Below are 16271 nucleotides of genomic sequence, written 5' to 3' on the forward strand. Positions count from 1 at the left end.
AACATTTTCTGTGCGTCGCTGTTGACGCAGCAGCTGCAGCAACAGCAACAACAAAGGGGGTACAGGAACAGCAACAACAACAAAAGCAAAGCTACGACGAAGTTTCCCATACAACAACGCGCTGTGTGAAAATGAAATCATCGGCGATTTTCCCCCGTAGTTTGTCCAGAAATCGATGGAGCTTCATGCTTCCCAGCATCCCACCGGTCCTACTTACACTTTGCACTTAATTTTCCTACGTTTTATTTGTTGTATTTACATAAAATCAGTGTAAATAGTTCTTTTTCCGTAAAAATTTACCACTCCAAACTAGCCAGCCCTGGTTTTTCGGTAGTGTGACCAAGTTGCGGTAGGTCAATGGGGTTGCATCAGCCCTGGTCAGCAGTTGCGTTTTAAAATTGTGCGTTTTGATTTATTTATCTTCGAATATGCTTTTACGTGGTCGCTTCTTTCGCTTGCGCTCTTTTCTAATGAATTCCAAATCTGTTTTTTCGAGGGCCCGAGCTGCAAATGTTATGGACTTGTTGGCCGGTTCATCATTGCTGGTATCATTCGAAATATGGAACTCTGAATCGGAACTATCTTCGATTACGTGAGCGGAGCTTAGCGTAATGTCTCTGGTGGAACTCGGAGTGTCGGGTATTTTCACAGAATTATCACCCACAACGCATATGGGTAGCGCTTGATAATGAAATGAAACATTTCTGGAAGATTTGCGGCGTAATTTGTGCTTCCTGCTTGTTTCGAAGTCGCTTGAACTATCGGATTCGTTGTTGCTGGTAATTACAGATTCGCCTTGATTTTCGTTATCTGAATCGTGAGTTATTTTCGTTTGTTTGCTGAATTTCGACATTTCTTTTATCAACTTTGGCCGAATTGTTTTGGTTCAAAAATGAGCACTGATTCAACTAAACTTTTGAACTGGTTCCCCAAGTCAGCGGTACACAGAAGTTTCTGAAGCTCTTAAAAATATTTCACTAAAGGAATATTAAATAAATAATATAACGGTTAATATAATCATATAGATAAGATACTAATAAATTATTGTTTTATTTAATTTATTTATTGTTATACTTTACTTAATCATACGTGTTAGCTACGACCAGGGCTCCACTTTCCGGACCTAGTTTTGGTATTTTAATGTTTGTTTTCTACTTTCGACCAAGTCTAGGCTGCCTAGATCTCTGGTATTTTCCTACGCTCGAGCAGCGGTCACACTGTTTTCAACAAAAATAAGGTAAAATATAGCTCACAAATTGCAAAAAATGTTAAACAATTAAGGCAATTAGGAGTACTACGCAGGCCGTTTTAAAGTATAAGAGGTAAATGCAGCCTGCGTGGGCTTTATGTTCGCCGCTAGCAGAGAATTGATTAATTGCGGCGCATGCCGAAAAGGGAGGATGCGTTGTAGAAACGAGAGTGAAAAGAAAACCGACGAACTGCACCAGCAGCGGCTCGTTCGCACGGGAACAAAGAACCAAAAGTGCAGGGCGCTGAAAAATATGTGCAACAGCGCCTAAATTGTGCTTTTCTACTTCGTAACTCTTGCAGTTGGAACCTTCTTGCTGGGCAGCAAACCATAACGGGAGTGTCAGCCAGCGAATCCAGAGAACAAATCGAAGAATCGGAAGAATCCGGCGATAATCCAGCATGGCGGACCCCGAGAGGCAGAGCCTGATCACCAAGGACGAGGGCGGCGGCTACAGCTCCGTGGACGCTGTGGACGAGGGCGCCGACAATCCCGGCAGCAGTGCATCGGTGGCCAACAATGAGGACGGTGCGTATCGCGACTGTAAGGCCGATTATTGAATTGGGCCTTGCTTTTGGTTTCGATTTTGTTTAGTTTGGTTCATTCAACCCGCATCCGCAGCTAGAGCTGCCTCCGCCGGGTGCCTAACTCTATGCGGGTGCGGAAACCCAACAAGTGTGCTTTGGTGCGGCGCTCTACTTATCCGCCGCCGCCGACGCCGTGATTGGAAGTTGTGTGTGCCGCCGCATTTTCACACTTCACGCAACTGAGTCACGGTGGGGCGGAGGGCATTAGCCACCACCGGACTGCAGGGAAAACCAAGTTTTTAGCTTACAAATCGAAATTTTCTTGTCAAATCAATATCTGCATTTTTTCTTTTATTGTTTTGATGTGCGAAAAATGCAGTATAAACAATTTTATGAGTTCGACTTATTCCCTGCCAGAAAAGATGGCTTAAACTTATCACTCACATATGTTTCTCTAAGTGCAGAAACTCGATGCCGGTGTCGACCAAAATATTCGCACTACTTTTGTTATTGTTTACGGTACGCAGCCGTAATCAGCGCTGCGCTGTTAGCGTTCCCCTCCAGCAGCTGTTTAATCAGCTTCGATTTGTTGGCGGAGGCGGGGTAGCAGGGGGCCTAATGAGTCATCATCAATTGGGTGATTCGCTGGTCTTATCACTGCGCAGGGCTCAATGAAAGCAGAGACACAGGGCGCTGAACGAACGACGGATCCATTGTTTGTCAAGGAACCTGATCTTGGCCTCAGGGAAAGCTTTGTATCGTCAAGATACCTCCTACTCTGTTGCAGATCGGTATTAAAAGCGGGTTCAAGGCTTGCCAACCGCTGGATGGTCTCATTAAGAGAACAGGAAAAAATACACAAATAAAAATGAACACTTTGATTTGGGGAATCACAACATTTTTACTATTTTAAAATTCAATTTATAATTAATTATATTTCGTGACAACTTGACACTTGGGAAAATGGATTATAAGTTATCACAAATCACAAACATTTAATATTATTTTTGGTTAGTTGAACTAAAAAATATTTAAAATGAATAAATTTCGATATGTAATATCAACAAAAGTATATCGATTAAAAATCGTAATCTTTGGTATATGGATTTTTTTAAATATTTTATTAATTGTTCAAGAAAATATCCATATTCCATATCTCTGCTTCAAGCTTAAGTCATAAATTGGTATAAGTACTGCCCTTTTTTTTTAGACATCTACAACCCAGAATACCTTAACAAACTTAAAAGTTTATTTAAGGGGTTATATTCTTTAGCTGAAAGTTCCAAGAAATTGACACAATCTTTCCATAAAGAGTATTAATTACCGACGCCTTTCTTTGTTTCCTCCTTTTGGATTGTTTATGTTTGTATTCTTTTTGCACAAAGTTCGAACTTGTTGTTGATTAACCGAGAGCCACATCTGCGGTCTAGCGCAGCTTGCACTAGTTTACAGCGAAGAAGACAGGAGCCCTGCATTCATAGAGCCAAAACATTGACCCATTTGGTTTTATCGCTGCTTCGCTTCGTATCAGAAGATGCACAGTTCTCACTCTCTCTCTCTCTGCGAGGCAATCTCATCGAGACACAGGCCATGGCGACAGAGTAGTGTGGCTGAGGGCCCTCTGCTGAAAAGATGTATTTATTTTACACCAAAGGTCTAGGTTTTAAAGGGAAAACGTTTAGCTAAACCTTTCGTTCAACCGATATGTTTTGCGAAATTTCAGGTAATGGAGCACCAACGGCGGTGCCTTGCATTGGACCCGATGAGCTGCCGCCGCCGTATCAGCAGAGCACCAATACCGGAGGCGTGCCAATGGTCACCTGTCGGGTGTGTCAGCACATGATTGACATAACCACGAAGCGGGAGCAGCACGTGGTCAAGTGCACCCACTGCAATGAGGCTACTGTGAGTGAAAGCCTAGAAACTACTATGGAACACCTCTCATGAACTCCTTAATCCACAGCCCATTCGGAACGCTCCGCCGGGCAAGAAGTATGTTCGCTGCCCTTGCAACTGTTTGCTGATCTGCAAGAGCTCGTCGCAGCGCATCGCTTGCCCGAGGCCCAATTGCAAGCGGATCATCAACCTGGCCCCAAGTCCCGTCACCCCGCCCGTGCCCACCATGCCGGGCATGTGCCGCGTCACCTGCGGCCACTGTTCGGATACGTTTTTGGTGAGCAATCTCTCGCTTGTAATCTTGAAATAGCATTATCCAGCTTGTCCTTGCAGTTCAACACCTATCACAACGCTTTGGCCCGCTGTCCACACTGCAGGAAGGTCTCGTCGGTGGGCTCGCGATTCGCCAATAGCCGCGCCGTGATGTTCGCCATAGTGGCTTTGGTGTTCCTCATTACGGGCATCGGCGTAACCATTGGCACAATCTCGTATGCCTCTGTAAGTCTTGTTTTAAAAAGCTGTCTTGTTATTTTGGTAATTCTTTTTTAATATTCTTTTTTTAAGGAACACGGTGGCATGTACTTCCTCTATGTGGCGCTGTTCGTGATTGCCGGCTGCATGTTGGCCCGATCCGCCTACTATTTCCGCCTTAAAGTGAGCGCCATAGATGGGCCCATGTAAAGCTAGAGAGAGCACGGGGCCAGCAGCAGCTGCAGCAGCAAAGGAAGTGCATTGTTTTATTTTTATATATATATATTATGCATATATATCATTCCTTTTGATATTAAATGTAACCCGTAAAACTAAACACAAGCAGCCAATAGCAGACGGAACACTGAACTCGACTTTTCCGCGAAACCCAAGCAAAAGCAAAGTGCGAAAAGCTAATTAATACTTTCCGAAAACCTAGCTAAATTATGAATAGGATGCAGCGCCCTCGTTTAAAGTGATTTTGAAAAGCATAATTAGGATGTTAAGGCCGTAACTAACTAAACACAAATACTGAAAACAAAAGCCAATCCAAAAAAAAAAAAAAAAAATAGAGTAAAGTGCTAAAAGAGAGAAACACAGAGAGCTGTAGTCATTAGGTATTAGACCAGCGACCGATCAATATTTGCACTGGCACCCTCCCCGTCATAGAACCATAGGAACCTAGAATCAGGATTAGGATCGGCTCCTCCATTTTAAGAATTGTACAGTTGTTTTGTGTTCAAGTGTCCGCCGACGATGTTCGTTTTCCGTTTGTGCCTGTCCCCCTGCAACTACATCATATTTCTTCGGTATTTATTCACCACACGTGTATTCGATTTTGTGTTTGCCACCTTTCTGCTAAGAATTTATCCAAAAATGCACTCACTTCTCATAGGAAAGCAAGCGGTTTTAGTTTTGTTTAAGGCGTGTGTCTAGCGATGATTTTCGAAGGGTATATACACATATGCTAAAAGTGCTAATGAAGGTACATACATACATACGCGCATATATACCACATACATACATACATAATTATAATGAAAATAAAAACAAAGCAACAAACACTTCTTGAAGAACAAAGAACAACAACAACAACCACAAGCAACGCTCATGCAGAAACAACAATTTAGACAGCAACTGCTAAACTGCGAAATTCAATATATATATATATATGTATATGTATGATTAAAAGGAACGGTTTACTTTTGAAATATATATATACAACATTTATATTTAGTACATTATAAATTAGCATACATACACTGTAAATAAAATGAAATAAAACCACAGCCGCTGTCTTTTGATTGTGATTATTTGAGCACACCTGGGATCTCCTGCTTCAGAAAATTTCCTATACATTAGGTTTTTTTTAGGTATTTCTAATCTTAAAAGTGTCAGAAATATGGTGCTGTAAGTTCAATAGGATTTATTTTTTTTAATTCTATCATTACGTTGTCATAAAGTAATGTTCTTGCACTTTAAAATCAAATTTTTTAAACTTAGGGAAGAGATAATATTTCTGAGACCAATAATCATTTTTCCAAATTTTAAAAACTGAGTTTTAAGCCGAAAAAAAGTTATTTAGGATGTCGTAACGATTATTATTAGCAACAGAACCTTAAAAGTTACCCAAACCGGTACTCTTTAGCTCAAATATTTTGAAAAACTGATATCGGATTTGAGTTCAGAGCAACCAAGTCTATCGTAAAAGTATAATATATTCCAGTTCTTGATTCCGAAAAGAGACCGACCTGTGTCATAGAAACGGCGTTAGTCAAAATACTGATTTGTTTTGGCAATCTCCAAAGATTATCAAACCATTTTTGCGTCCTGTTTGAAGCCAATTTTTAAAACCGAGCAAAGACCTAGGACAAATCGCTGGCGAAAAGAGCATCGTGAACCTGCTCACCAACACTCCTAGGAATCCTGCCGTAGGATAAATAATCAAGTCAAAGAGTGCCTTGAAGTATACATCTGAATTTTTAGTTACCGACCGTCAAACCAATTTGAAGCATACAAATGTATTTTCCTCAGCCTGTGGAGCAGTAAAGATGTCCCTGATTCCATGTTTTACGCTGGGTTCAATAGTGCGCTGCAAGACCTGTTTTGAGGAGATATTCTCCGGAGAAGTGAGGTGTATCGCTAGCTATATTTAATTAATTTATCAATTGAATCCCCCCAGGTGGTGGCCTTTGATCTGGGTGTCAAAATGCTGATGTTGCGCTGCTCGGCCAGCAAAGGCGGTGGCGATGAGCAGGCCAAGAGCAAGCTGACCATTGTGAATCTCTCCATGTGCATAGACATTGAGATTATCAAGGAGGTGCTGCTTCCTTTGGATGAGGTTCCCCCATGTCCCGAACGGCTTGATCTGCAGATGGTAAGTTTTTGTTTGTCTCTTGAAAGAAGGTACCATATCCTTGCCTTTGCAGCTTCAAGAGCGATTGCGCCATGCCATCGATATGCGTTCTGCTTACTGCCGAAGCTACCACCTCAACGCCTCACCTTTTGGCCAAGCTCTGTATCGTGTGCTGGTCAAGCACTTTGGCAACCACCTGGTTATGTGGCAGGAGCAGGGCGACAATGTGTCTATAGAAGTGATGCATGAGGTGACCATAAAACCACCTTACGCCGTGGAGAACGTCGAGGGGAAGACGAGCAAGTCGCTGATGTATGTCCGCAGCGTTGTCAAGAGCTTCCATAATAAACAACAAAAAAACCCGGCTGTGCCATAGCAACAGTCGTCTATATTCCATAGAGTATATATGTAGCATTCAACTGGGTCTTTGTTTATCAACAAAACAAATTTAAATACATATGTACATTGAATACTTTTCTTTATCTGTCTGGCAAACGCTGCTATTATTTTTGAGAACATTATTTATTTACTGAAAATCATAGTTTCCTGAGAGGTCATGGCCGATGATGATGATAAACCAAAGAAGCACACCTTGGACACTCTATTCGCGGTGTATGCCAACCACCAGGTATGACGCATCGCTCGGATGGAAAATGTATAAATATTTCCAATCGCATCGCTCTAGGTAATACCCACGGAGATCGAGAACGAGGTTTTCGATGGCATCCTGCTCTCCCAACTAGATGCCTGGCTGGAGCAGGCCAAGCTCATGCCGAATCCCATTACACGCACTCAAACGGGTCTCATCTACATGCGTTACAAGTAAGGAACTAAAAATACCCTGCAGTACCACACAGCATCAATCGTAGAGGCCACTGTCATCAACGTTTCATTCGAAAATCTTGTCAAAATCGATTTTCTCGTCTCGACATTGATCTATTACTGTTGACTGGTACTGCAGGGTATACATATATCCCTATATCAATTCCAAATCCCTCCATAGGAAATGGCGCTTGGAGTACGAAGATTTTCTGGAGGTCTTGCAGCAATTGGCCTTAGATAACGACCTTGGACTGGATGAAATGAAGCAGACGATGCTCGACGCTGGAGTTCCATCTGGCGACACCGGCTTGGTGGCAGTCAAGTAGTTGATATTATCGTGCAAAACTGCAGTTTTATTTATTTACATAAAAAAATGTATGCATAAAACAATTAAATTTTAGACAGTAACAATTACATATAAAGAATAATAATTTTGATTAGTTCACAACGTACATGTATATCTGAAAGAAAAAGCCTCTTACCAATATAGATTATTTGTAGTTAATTTTGATCTTGCTGGGATTATTTGTTGAGATTACTTTATACATATAAATAAAAGGGGGGAAAATGTACTGGATATTTGCCTAATTTGATATAATTATTCGATAAAAGATTGGATCTGTTTGTATTGGTTTTTTCCCTGACAACTTTAACAACTTTTGTTGGACAAAGCAGAGCTTTTGATTGGCATTAGTGCAAGCACCTGGGCAAACATATACGATATACTGCGCTATTACAAAAATATATATGCATAGTAATATCTCTAGTAAATGACATTAATGCGTAATTGATGGCTGCTTCGAGTGGCGAGTAGAAAATCTAAGGTAGAGTAATGCACTTTTCAGTTTGTACTGGCAATTTCCTGCTCTTGGCGAGGTACACATAGATAGCTTTTAATGGATGCTCGGTTCTTAGTCATCCCTCCAGCAAACGCCGCACATATAGTGTATATATCTCAGTGTGTTGTGTACTCTGGTTTTATATCGTGTTTATCGTGAATCGCCACCTCGTGCCTCATGCCAAGGCCACTTCAATTTCGCCACTCGGCTGTGATTCTGTGTATTTCCGTCTTTCGTAAAACGATAAGATTCTCTTGTTGGCTCAGTGAGTGGATCTCTCTTCCCCGATCTTGGTCATGGCTCTGCTCTTTCATGATTGCACTTTGTAGATTTAAGTATGCGTGGCACTTAGGATTAGATTAGTATCAATTAAGGATGATTTACGAGTAAATGGTCCGCTCCAGCCAATCGTCCAGGTTGAAGAAGGCCGTGTCCGAGTTGTCCGTGTCCTTTTCGCGGAACATCTCGATGAATGTCCTCACCTTGATGGCACACATCAGGAAGTCGTCGAAGGGTATCTGACCCTCCCGCGAGCCATAGCGATGGGCCAGGGCATTCAGGAGCTTGTTGTTCAGATGGTAGCCAGCCGAATTGAGGGCTCCGCGCAGATGGAAGCCATCGATGCTGCCAGTGCGACGAGTGTCGTACAACTTGAACACCGCCCGCCACTTGGCAATATCGGTAAGCAGGGCCTCGAACTCATCGAAGCCCAGGCGACCGGAGCGATCCTTGTCCAGCATGGCTACCATCGAACGGACGGCATCCTTGGAGAAGCCCTCGCCGCCCACCATGACGTCTCGCATGGAGTGGTCCAGAATACGTTTCAGCTCCTGCCAGTCCACCTCCTCGTCGCTGCCGGCCACACTGTCGAACAGGCGACGCAGGGCAATGCGCTGCGGATCGTCCTCCTCCTTTGGAGTCGGCGGCGGCAGGGCCGGAGCAATGCGGTCATCTGTCTCGCCGAAGCCCACCTCGTCGTCGTTCTCCTCCATGTTGTTCATCGTCTCCGAGAAGACACGAATGATGAACTCACCCTCTTCGTTGGGGTCGAAAGTCGAGGGAACGATGAGATAATGCCCAGGCGGCAACTTGAAACGAGCGCACACCTCTCGCGTGTTGATGAAGTGCGGGGAGCGTGCCACCGAAGCGCGATACTTGAAGAAGTTCAGTCCCTGCGGCTTCACCTGCATGTCCCTGTCGGTCAAATGATATATGGCAAACCCGATGGTCAGACAGTCGATGCCCACATTGCGTTTGCTCCTCCGGTTCTTCTGCATCAGGGCCACAATGGCAGTGCACTTGCCATCATCGTCCTCATCGTCTGGGTCTTCCAGGGAGATAATATACTGTGGGTTGTGCCAGAAGGTCTCCAGGAAGTTACGACAACCGCCGGCCGTAACACCGGAAGTCCATTCGCCCTCGAACATGGACATCTCCCACTTGCGGCGTGAGCTCTGCTGCTGGTCCTCGGTCAGCGAATCCGGCGATAAGTTGCAGATCTCCACGCGATCAAAGTGGTTGAGGAAGTCCTGAAAGGACATCCAGAACTCTCCATCCCGATCGAAATTCAGGCCAATCTCCTCCTTCGTGTGCTCCGGTATGAAACGCCACTCGGGCGAACTATCGCTCCACGGACCGCTCCATTCGGCGTCGTTGCCCCAGGGATTTCGCATTCGGATCATGGGCAGCTTGCCCTGCCGATTCGGTGTCGAGATGTCCATCAGGCACACCTTGGTGATGGAGTAGGCATGACCGCGGATCAAGCCCTGGGGCGTCTCTGCCTCCAGCACATGTGGATCTGGCTCCAGGGAGCAGCCCATCATTGAGCCACGCTCGGCGGCCTTCATCATGATGCTGAATAGATTTGGAGGAGCCTCCTTGATGTCGTACCACTCGGTAACGCCGCCGGTAAAGTCCTCCATGGCCTCGCAGGTGGTGCCACCTAGTAATTGTTATATTATAATCCCGAAGAGCTAGAAAGTCTTATGATTCCTTACCCTTGAGAGCTTCATAGGATCCATGCAGCTTGGCGTAGGCCTTCTCCAGCAGGGCGCTCCAGAACTCGTTCTTCTCGGTAGAGTGCATGTAGATGAGCTCACCGTTATAGGTGGGCAGACGGTCGTCGATTACCACCTCCACCCACTTTCCATACTGCCAGAACTTGAAGTGGAAGATGCCGGCATAGTTCTCCTGGAAGTCCTGATCTGGCGGAATCACGCGGAAGAACAGCTTCGAGTCCTGCGTAAGATTGGCGGCTGCCGCCAGGAGCCAGCAGTCACCCAGCTCGCCCTGCTGGACATCGAACCGGGAGTAGCCCTCGACAAAGAACTGCGGATCATCCACGATATCGCCCGGACGCAGCCACTCGTAGTAGCGATCTGGTCGTCGCGAGTACATCAGCGAGGCATTGGTCGCCGGGAAGTCGGGATCCTCGAACATGGTTCCATTGGACACGCATGATTCCCGGAGGGTGGCAAAGTCGGTTCCGTGAACACTTGTCTGCCGGTTGCTGGTGGCCTTGCGACCCATCCAGAACATGTTCTGGTTCTCCGGCACCTTGACACTGGTAAAGCTCAGCTCGGCTACGCCCACGGAGGGCTCCTCCTCCGGTGTGGGTGCACTGGCCGGTGGCGGAGCCGAGGGGTACGGCAGAGCCGGAAAACCGCCTCCCTGCTGCGGCGGTGCCGGACTGGTGGGCATCGGGGCGTACGGCATCGGCATGCTGGGGAATCCGGGCATGGCATTCGGATATGGAGCCAGTGGAGCAGCCGGATACGGAAGATTGGGCTGCGGCATGCCACCGGGATAGGGTATTCCTGTTGGGTAAGGCGCCAGCGGAGCCGATGGATAGGGCAGAGACGACTGGGCAGATGGCAGACTCGGGTAGAGACCAGCGCCGGGATATGGCGTGGCACTGGGATAGGGCGCCGATGGTGCTGCTCCCGGCTGCGGCATTCCCATACCCATGCCCATTCCAGGGCCCGGGTACGAGGCATTCTGTGCGTGACTCGTCTGCTTCACCACATACGGCATGCCTCCCACGGACTCGGACGATGGGTACGGGAGCGAGGGGTAGAGCCCTGCCTTTGGCTTGGCGCCCCCATCGCTGCCTCCTCCGCCGCCGCCGCTTACTTCATTCTTGCTGTATCCCAAGGCCGCTAAATTGACAAGGCCAATGCCACTCGCATGATAATTCTTGGGGTAATTATCAATGCCGTACATTTTCACTGGGTTTTGTCCGCTCTGGCCTGGAATTCCCACTTCCTCGGTTAAATGGCGCTGCAGATGGGGAAAAAACTACAAACTAGGTGTATCCAGATGTTAAACAACTCGCTGCCGTGCTAAAACTGCTGACTCGCTGGGAACTGAACGCTTTAAATGGGAGAAGAATCCAAATTTAACTTTCTCGGTAAATGATTCATAATCTTTAACCCTTGTGCGGCATGTTTCAAGTGCCCTGCATATGGAGCGAACATTTGTATTGTTGTAATTTCATCACAAAGAACTTAAAAATAGGGAATATTTTAATTTCCATATATTTATCGTTTATAAATAAATAAATAAAATAGCTAATACAATCTATATATGCTTTTCAATAATTTTACAAATTTAATTATTATAATTTTATACAAAGAAAAATATAAAAAATATTTGTACAAGCTCGAAATAAATCATATATTTTTCATAAAATAGTTAGTGATTGATAATTAAATTAATTAAGTTGATTAATTAATTGATCATTAATTGTTTATTAGCAACTTGTAAGTCAACATTAACCCCCTGTGACAGCATAAAGGTTAAGCTACGTGGGCAGGGCTGCACTATCTCGCCAGAGTTACCATTGCTGTCACAAGGCGTTTGGTATTTTTTAGCACGTCGGCATATACGAAAAGAAGAAGAAGTCAAACAATGCTCTGGATTTTTGATAACAAACGCGAAACTTTGTAAAATCCTGCAGAATTTCCGGCTATTGAGCGATGGAAACGCTACCTGAGGAGCCGGAGGTGCCGCCGCGACCGTTTAAATTATAAGTATTCCTCTGTCTCTTGAAGAAGCCCCACATTAACGATTTTTCATTTCCACCAGCACGGCGCATCAGGTTGTGAGCCTCACGGGCATCAGTTTCGAGAGGAAGAGCATTATCGTAAGTACAGGCCAAAGATACATATATGAAAATATTCGGAATTCTATCATTATAATCTGTTTTAGGGCGTAGTAGAGCTAACTATCGTGCCGAACAGCGAGAACCTGCGGCTCATCCGGCTGAATGCCAAGCAGATGCGGATCTACAGTGTCCTTCTGAATGACGTCTGCCAGGCATCATTCGTGTACTTCGATCCCTTCCAGGACATAACCCACAAGGAGCCAAAGAGCCGCTCCCTGGATGTTTACTCCAAATATCACCTGAAGGCCGCCCAGGTGACCGATCCGGATGCGAACAATGGCGAGCTGTTCATCACCGTGCCGCCGGAGGGGTATTCAATGATCCAGGAAGGCCAGGGTCTGCGCATTCGCATCGAGTTTTCGCTGGAGGATCCCAAGAGCGGCGTGCATTTCGTCATTCCGCCTGCTTCTACGGATGAGGACACACAGATGAACTGCTCGCACATGTTTACCAATTGCTACGAGAACTCCACACGCTTGTGGTTCCCCTGCGTGGACAGCTTCGCAGATCCCTGCACCTGGCGGCTGGAGTTCACGGTGGATAAGAACCTGACTGCAGTCTCCTGCGGCGAACTGGTGGAAGTTATCATGACGCCCGACCTGCGAAGGAAGACCTTTCACTACACGGTGAGCACGCCCGTGTGCGCACCCAACATCGCGCTTGCAGTGGGTCAATTCGAGATCTACGTGGATCCGCACATGCACGAGGTGACCCACTTCTGCCTGCCGGGGATGCTGCCACTGTTGAAGAACACCGTTCGCTATCTGCATGAAGCCTTCGAGTTCTTCGAGGAGACCCTCTCCACGCGCTACCCCTTCTCCTGCTACAAACAGGTGTTTGTAGATGAGCTGGACACGGACATCAGTGCCTACGCGACGATGAGCATCGTTTCGGTGAACCTGCTGCACTCTATCGCCATCATCGATCAGACGTATGTGTCGCGCACCTTTATGTCGCGGGCGGTGGCCGAGCAGTTCTTTGGCTGCTTCATCACGTCGCACCACTGGTCGGACACCTGGCTGGCCAAGGGCATCGCGGAGTATCTGTGCGGTCTGTATTCGAGAAAGTGCTTTGGCAACAACGAGTACCGTGAGTGGGTTCAATCGGAACTGGCCCGGGTGGTGCGCTACGAGGAGCAGTACGGTGGCATCATCCTCGACTGCAGCCAGCCTCCGGCTCCGCTGCCTGTCTCCAGTACCAACCCAGCAGCGGCTGCCAGCAAGCAGCAGGAGATTGTCCACTATTTCCCCATCAAGAGCTTGCACACGGTGTCGCCCAAGTACGTGGAAGCTATGCGGCGGAAGGCGCATTTTGTAATTCGCATGTTGGAGCACCGCATCGGCCAAGAGCTGCTCATCCAGGTGTTCAACAAACAGCTGGCCCTGGCCACCAATGCGGCGGCTACCAAGATAGGCGCTGGACTGTGGTCGCAGTTGCTCATCTCGACGAATATCTTCATCAAGGCAATATTCACAGTCACCGGCAAGGATATGTCGGTGTTCATGGATCAGTGGGTGCGAACGGGTGGTCACGCCAAGTTCTCCCTCACCTCGGTGTTCAACCGCAAGAGGAACACCATAGAGCTGGAGATCCGCCAGGACTTTGTCAATCAGCGGGGCGTGAGGAAATACAATGGTCCGTTGCTGGTGCAGCTGCAGGAGTTGGATGGCACCTTTAAGCACACTTTGCAGATTGAGAATACGCTGGTGAAGGCGGACATCACCTGCCACTCGAAGAGCAGGCGTAACAAGAAGAAAAAGATCCCCCTATGCACGGGTGAAGAGGTGGACATGGATCTGTCAGCCATGGAGTGAGTTCTTCATCGAATTCTTCATAGATTAGGGTTTAACATACCTCTTTTCCAGCGACTCACCTGTGCTCTGGATACGCCTCGATCCGGAGATGATTCTGCTGCGTGACCTGATCATTGAGCAACCGGATTTCCAGTGGCAGTACCAGCTTCGTCATGAGCGCGATGTCACTGCCCAGTTCCAGGCCATTCAGGCTCTGCAAAAGTACCCGACGAATGCCACCAGGCATGCCTTAACCGACACTATCGAGAGCGAGCGCTGCTTTTACAAGGTGCGCTGTGAGGCGGCCCACAGCCTCACCAAGGTGGCCAACCAGATGGTGGCCTCCTGGAGCGGTCCACCAGCCATGCTGAATATATTTAGAAAGTTTTTCGGCTCCTTTAGTGCGCCGCACATCATCAAGCTGAACAATTTCTCCAACTTTCAGTTGTATTTCCTGCAAAAGGCAATACCCGTGGCCATGGCAGGTGAGGGGATCTACAGAAGTCTTTACGTTAAAGAAGCTGAAATCTAATATGTTTGCTTGAATTTTTAGGTCTGCGAACGTCGCACGGCATTTGTCCGCCGGAAGTGATGCGCTTCCTCTTCGATCTCTTCAAGTATAACGAGAACTCGCGCAACCATTACACGGATGCCTACTACCGAGCTGCTTTGGTGGAAGCCCTGGGCGAGACTTTGACGCCAGTAGTGTCAGTGGCGATGCATGGCACTCAAATCACCACAGACAGTCTTTCCACGGATGCCAAGTAAGTATTTTAAGGAAAAGAAACTAAGATTCCTGATTAATTCACATTTCCCCTTCCCCTCCACAGACTGGTCCTGGATGAAGTGACTCGTTTGCTGAACATGGAGAAGCACCTGCCCTCGTACAAGTACATGGTTTCCGTGTCCTGCCTGAAGGTTATCCGTAAGCTGCAAAAGTTCGGTCACCTGCCCTCGCTGCCGCACATTTACCGCAGCTATTCGCAATATGGAATTTTTCTGGATCTCCGCATTGCAGCTATGGAATGTCTTGTCGACTTTGTGAAGGTGGATGGGCGCAGCGAGGACCTGGAGCACTTGGTAACGCTGCTGGAGACAGATCCCGATCCTGCTGCACGCCATGCCTTGGCCCAGCTGCTAATCGACAACCCGCCGTTTACCCGCGAGTCTCGAAGCCGTTTGGACAAGGCGAACCTCGTGGATCGCCTGTGGCGGAGCATCAACACTCTAGGCAACGACACCAAGTTGCGCTGCGACATTGTGGATCTGTACTATGCCTTGTACGGCAACAAGCGTCCGAATTGCTTGCAGGCCAGCGAGAATACGAACTTTTACAAGGATCTGATGAAGGATAATAGCAGCAGTGCTGGTTCAGGCAGCTTCAAGAAAAGCCACGACGTGAAGCCAGCGCTAGCCGATAGCCTGGACAGTGAGCCCCACGAGCGGCATAAGCCCGGCATGGTCACCATCAAGCGCACGGCCACGGAGGCCTTTGAGGTGGGTGATGAGATCATCAAGCTGGAGCGCAGTGAGGAGATCACCGTCATGGATGATCCCGTTAACGTCGAGGCCTACGATAGCGAGACCAAAGTGAAGATCCATCCGGCAGATGAAGAAGCTCCCGAGTCGCATCAGCACACGAAGCGGATGAAGACCGAGATCTATGCCGAAGACGATAACTCATCCATGATGCTCGACGTGGCTGACTCCACGCGATACGAAAGCAGCTACGACGAGAGCAAGTTCAAGTCCGGCGACGGGCTTCAGAAGAAGAAGAAAAAGAAGGACAAGAAGAAGCACAAACACAAACACAAGCATAAGCACAACAAGGATAAGGACAAGGAGCGCGAACGCAAGGATAAGGAGAAGCGCGATCCGCAGATCTCGCGAATACAGGCACGCGAGGCGCCCACTCCGGACACGCTCAGCTCGGCGGACAGCAGCAATAGCCACAGCAATTCGCCCTTCGGCCTGAACTAAGTGAGGGTTCCGATTGAGAAAGGACGAATGACAAGGGGGAAAGGGTGGCATAAAATAAAGCTGAACTAAGTTTTAAATGTGGATTTTTCTTTGAGGTGTTTATGAAGGAAAAAATCCAAGTATATATCATCCAAAGGATACTTCCCATTGATTAGCAACTCTCCCACTTCCTT

At 47.1% G+C, this 16271-nt stretch overlaps 6 protein-coding genes and 1 long non-coding RNA gene across 9 annotated transcripts; 4 read left to right on the plus strand and 3 right to left on the minus strand.

Moving 5' to 3' along the window:
• Positions 1–226: 226 nt before the first annotated feature.
• On the minus strand, positions 227–1176 carry LOC121502279 (uncharacterized). Of its 2 annotated transcripts, none has more exons than XM_070285791.1 (2): positions 1090–1122; positions 227–977 (listed from the first exon to the last, which is right to left on the minus strand). In XM_070285791.1, the coding sequence occupies exon 2, from the start codon at positions 851–853 to the stop codon at positions 413–415; it is 441 nt and encodes a 146-aa protein (XP_070141892.1). In that variant the 5' UTR covers positions 854–977; positions 1090–1122; the 3' UTR covers positions 227–412. The 2 variants fall into 2 exon arrangements, with proteins under 2 accessions (XP_070141892.1, XP_041631433.1); XM_041775499.2 differs by having other exon boundaries at positions 413–977; positions 1080–1176.
• On the plus strand, positions 1148–5432 carry LOC108078927 (type 1 phosphatidylinositol 4,5-bisphosphate 4-phosphatase). Of its 2 annotated transcripts, none has more exons than XM_017173075.3 (6): positions 1148–1237; positions 1552–1777; positions 3500–3681; positions 3740–3949; positions 4006–4170; positions 4237–5432. In XM_017173075.3, exons 2-6 carry the CDS (start codon positions 1651–1653, stop codon positions 4351–4353), a joined length of 801 nt encoding a protein of 266 aa, XP_017028564.1. In that variant the 5' UTR covers positions 1148–1237; positions 1552–1650; the 3' UTR covers positions 4354–5432. The 2 variants fall into 2 exon arrangements, with proteins under 2 accessions (XP_017028564.1, XP_017028563.1); XM_017173074.3 differs by having other exon boundaries at positions 1199–1322.
• Positions 4533–6278, minus strand: LOC138928564 (uncharacterized). Its single transcript, XR_011444979.1, has 2 exons — positions 6138–6278; positions 4533–6069 (listed from the first exon to the last, which is right to left on the minus strand). It is a non-coding gene; the product is annotated as an uncharacterized lncRNA (long non-coding RNA).
• On the plus strand, positions 6140–6971 carry Hez (Hezron). The gene is made up of 3 exons (XM_017172942.3): positions 6140–6272; positions 6326–6520; positions 6573–6971. The coding sequence occupies exons 1-3, from the start codon at positions 6195–6197 to the stop codon at positions 6873–6875; spliced, it is 576 nt and encodes a 191-aa protein (XP_017028431.1). The 5' UTR covers positions 6140–6194; the 3' UTR covers positions 6876–6971.
• On the plus strand, positions 6959–7761 carry LOC108078849 (tubulin polymerization-promoting protein homolog). The gene is made up of 3 exons (XM_017172943.3): positions 6959–7127; positions 7185–7321; positions 7503–7761. The coding sequence occupies exons 1-3, from the start codon at positions 7056–7058 to the stop codon at positions 7645–7647; spliced, it is 354 nt and encodes a 117-aa protein (XP_017028432.1). The 5' UTR covers positions 6959–7055; the 3' UTR covers positions 7648–7761.
• On the minus strand, positions 7648–11569 carry CalpB (Calpain-B). The gene is made up of 2 exons (XM_017172941.3): positions 10158–11569; positions 7648–10102 (listed from the first exon to the last, which is right to left on the minus strand). Exons 1-2 carry the CDS (start codon positions 11380–11382, stop codon positions 8541–8543), a joined length of 2787 nt encoding a protein of 928 aa, XP_017028430.1. The 5' UTR covers positions 11383–11569; the 3' UTR covers positions 7648–8540.
• Positions 11570–12045: 476 nt separating this feature from the next.
• On the plus strand, positions 12046–16175 carry Taf2 (TATA-box binding protein associated factor 2). Its single transcript, XM_017173006.2, has 6 exons — positions 12046–12187; positions 12250–12304; positions 12370–14135; positions 14191–14603; positions 14672–14882; positions 14949–16175. Exons 1-6 carry the CDS (start codon positions 12138–12140, stop codon positions 16096–16098), a joined length of 3645 nt encoding a protein of 1214 aa, XP_017028495.1. The 5' UTR covers positions 12046–12137; the 3' UTR covers positions 16099–16175.
• Positions 16176–16271: the final 96 nt, after the last annotated feature.

This window comes from Drosophila kikkawai, chromosome 3L (genome assembly GCF_030179895.1).
Source record: "Drosophila kikkawai strain 14028-0561.14 chromosome 3L, DkikHiC1v2, whole genome shotgun sequence".
Classification (NCBI taxonomy): Eukaryota; Metazoa; Arthropoda; class Insecta; order Diptera; family Drosophilidae; genus Drosophila; species Drosophila kikkawai.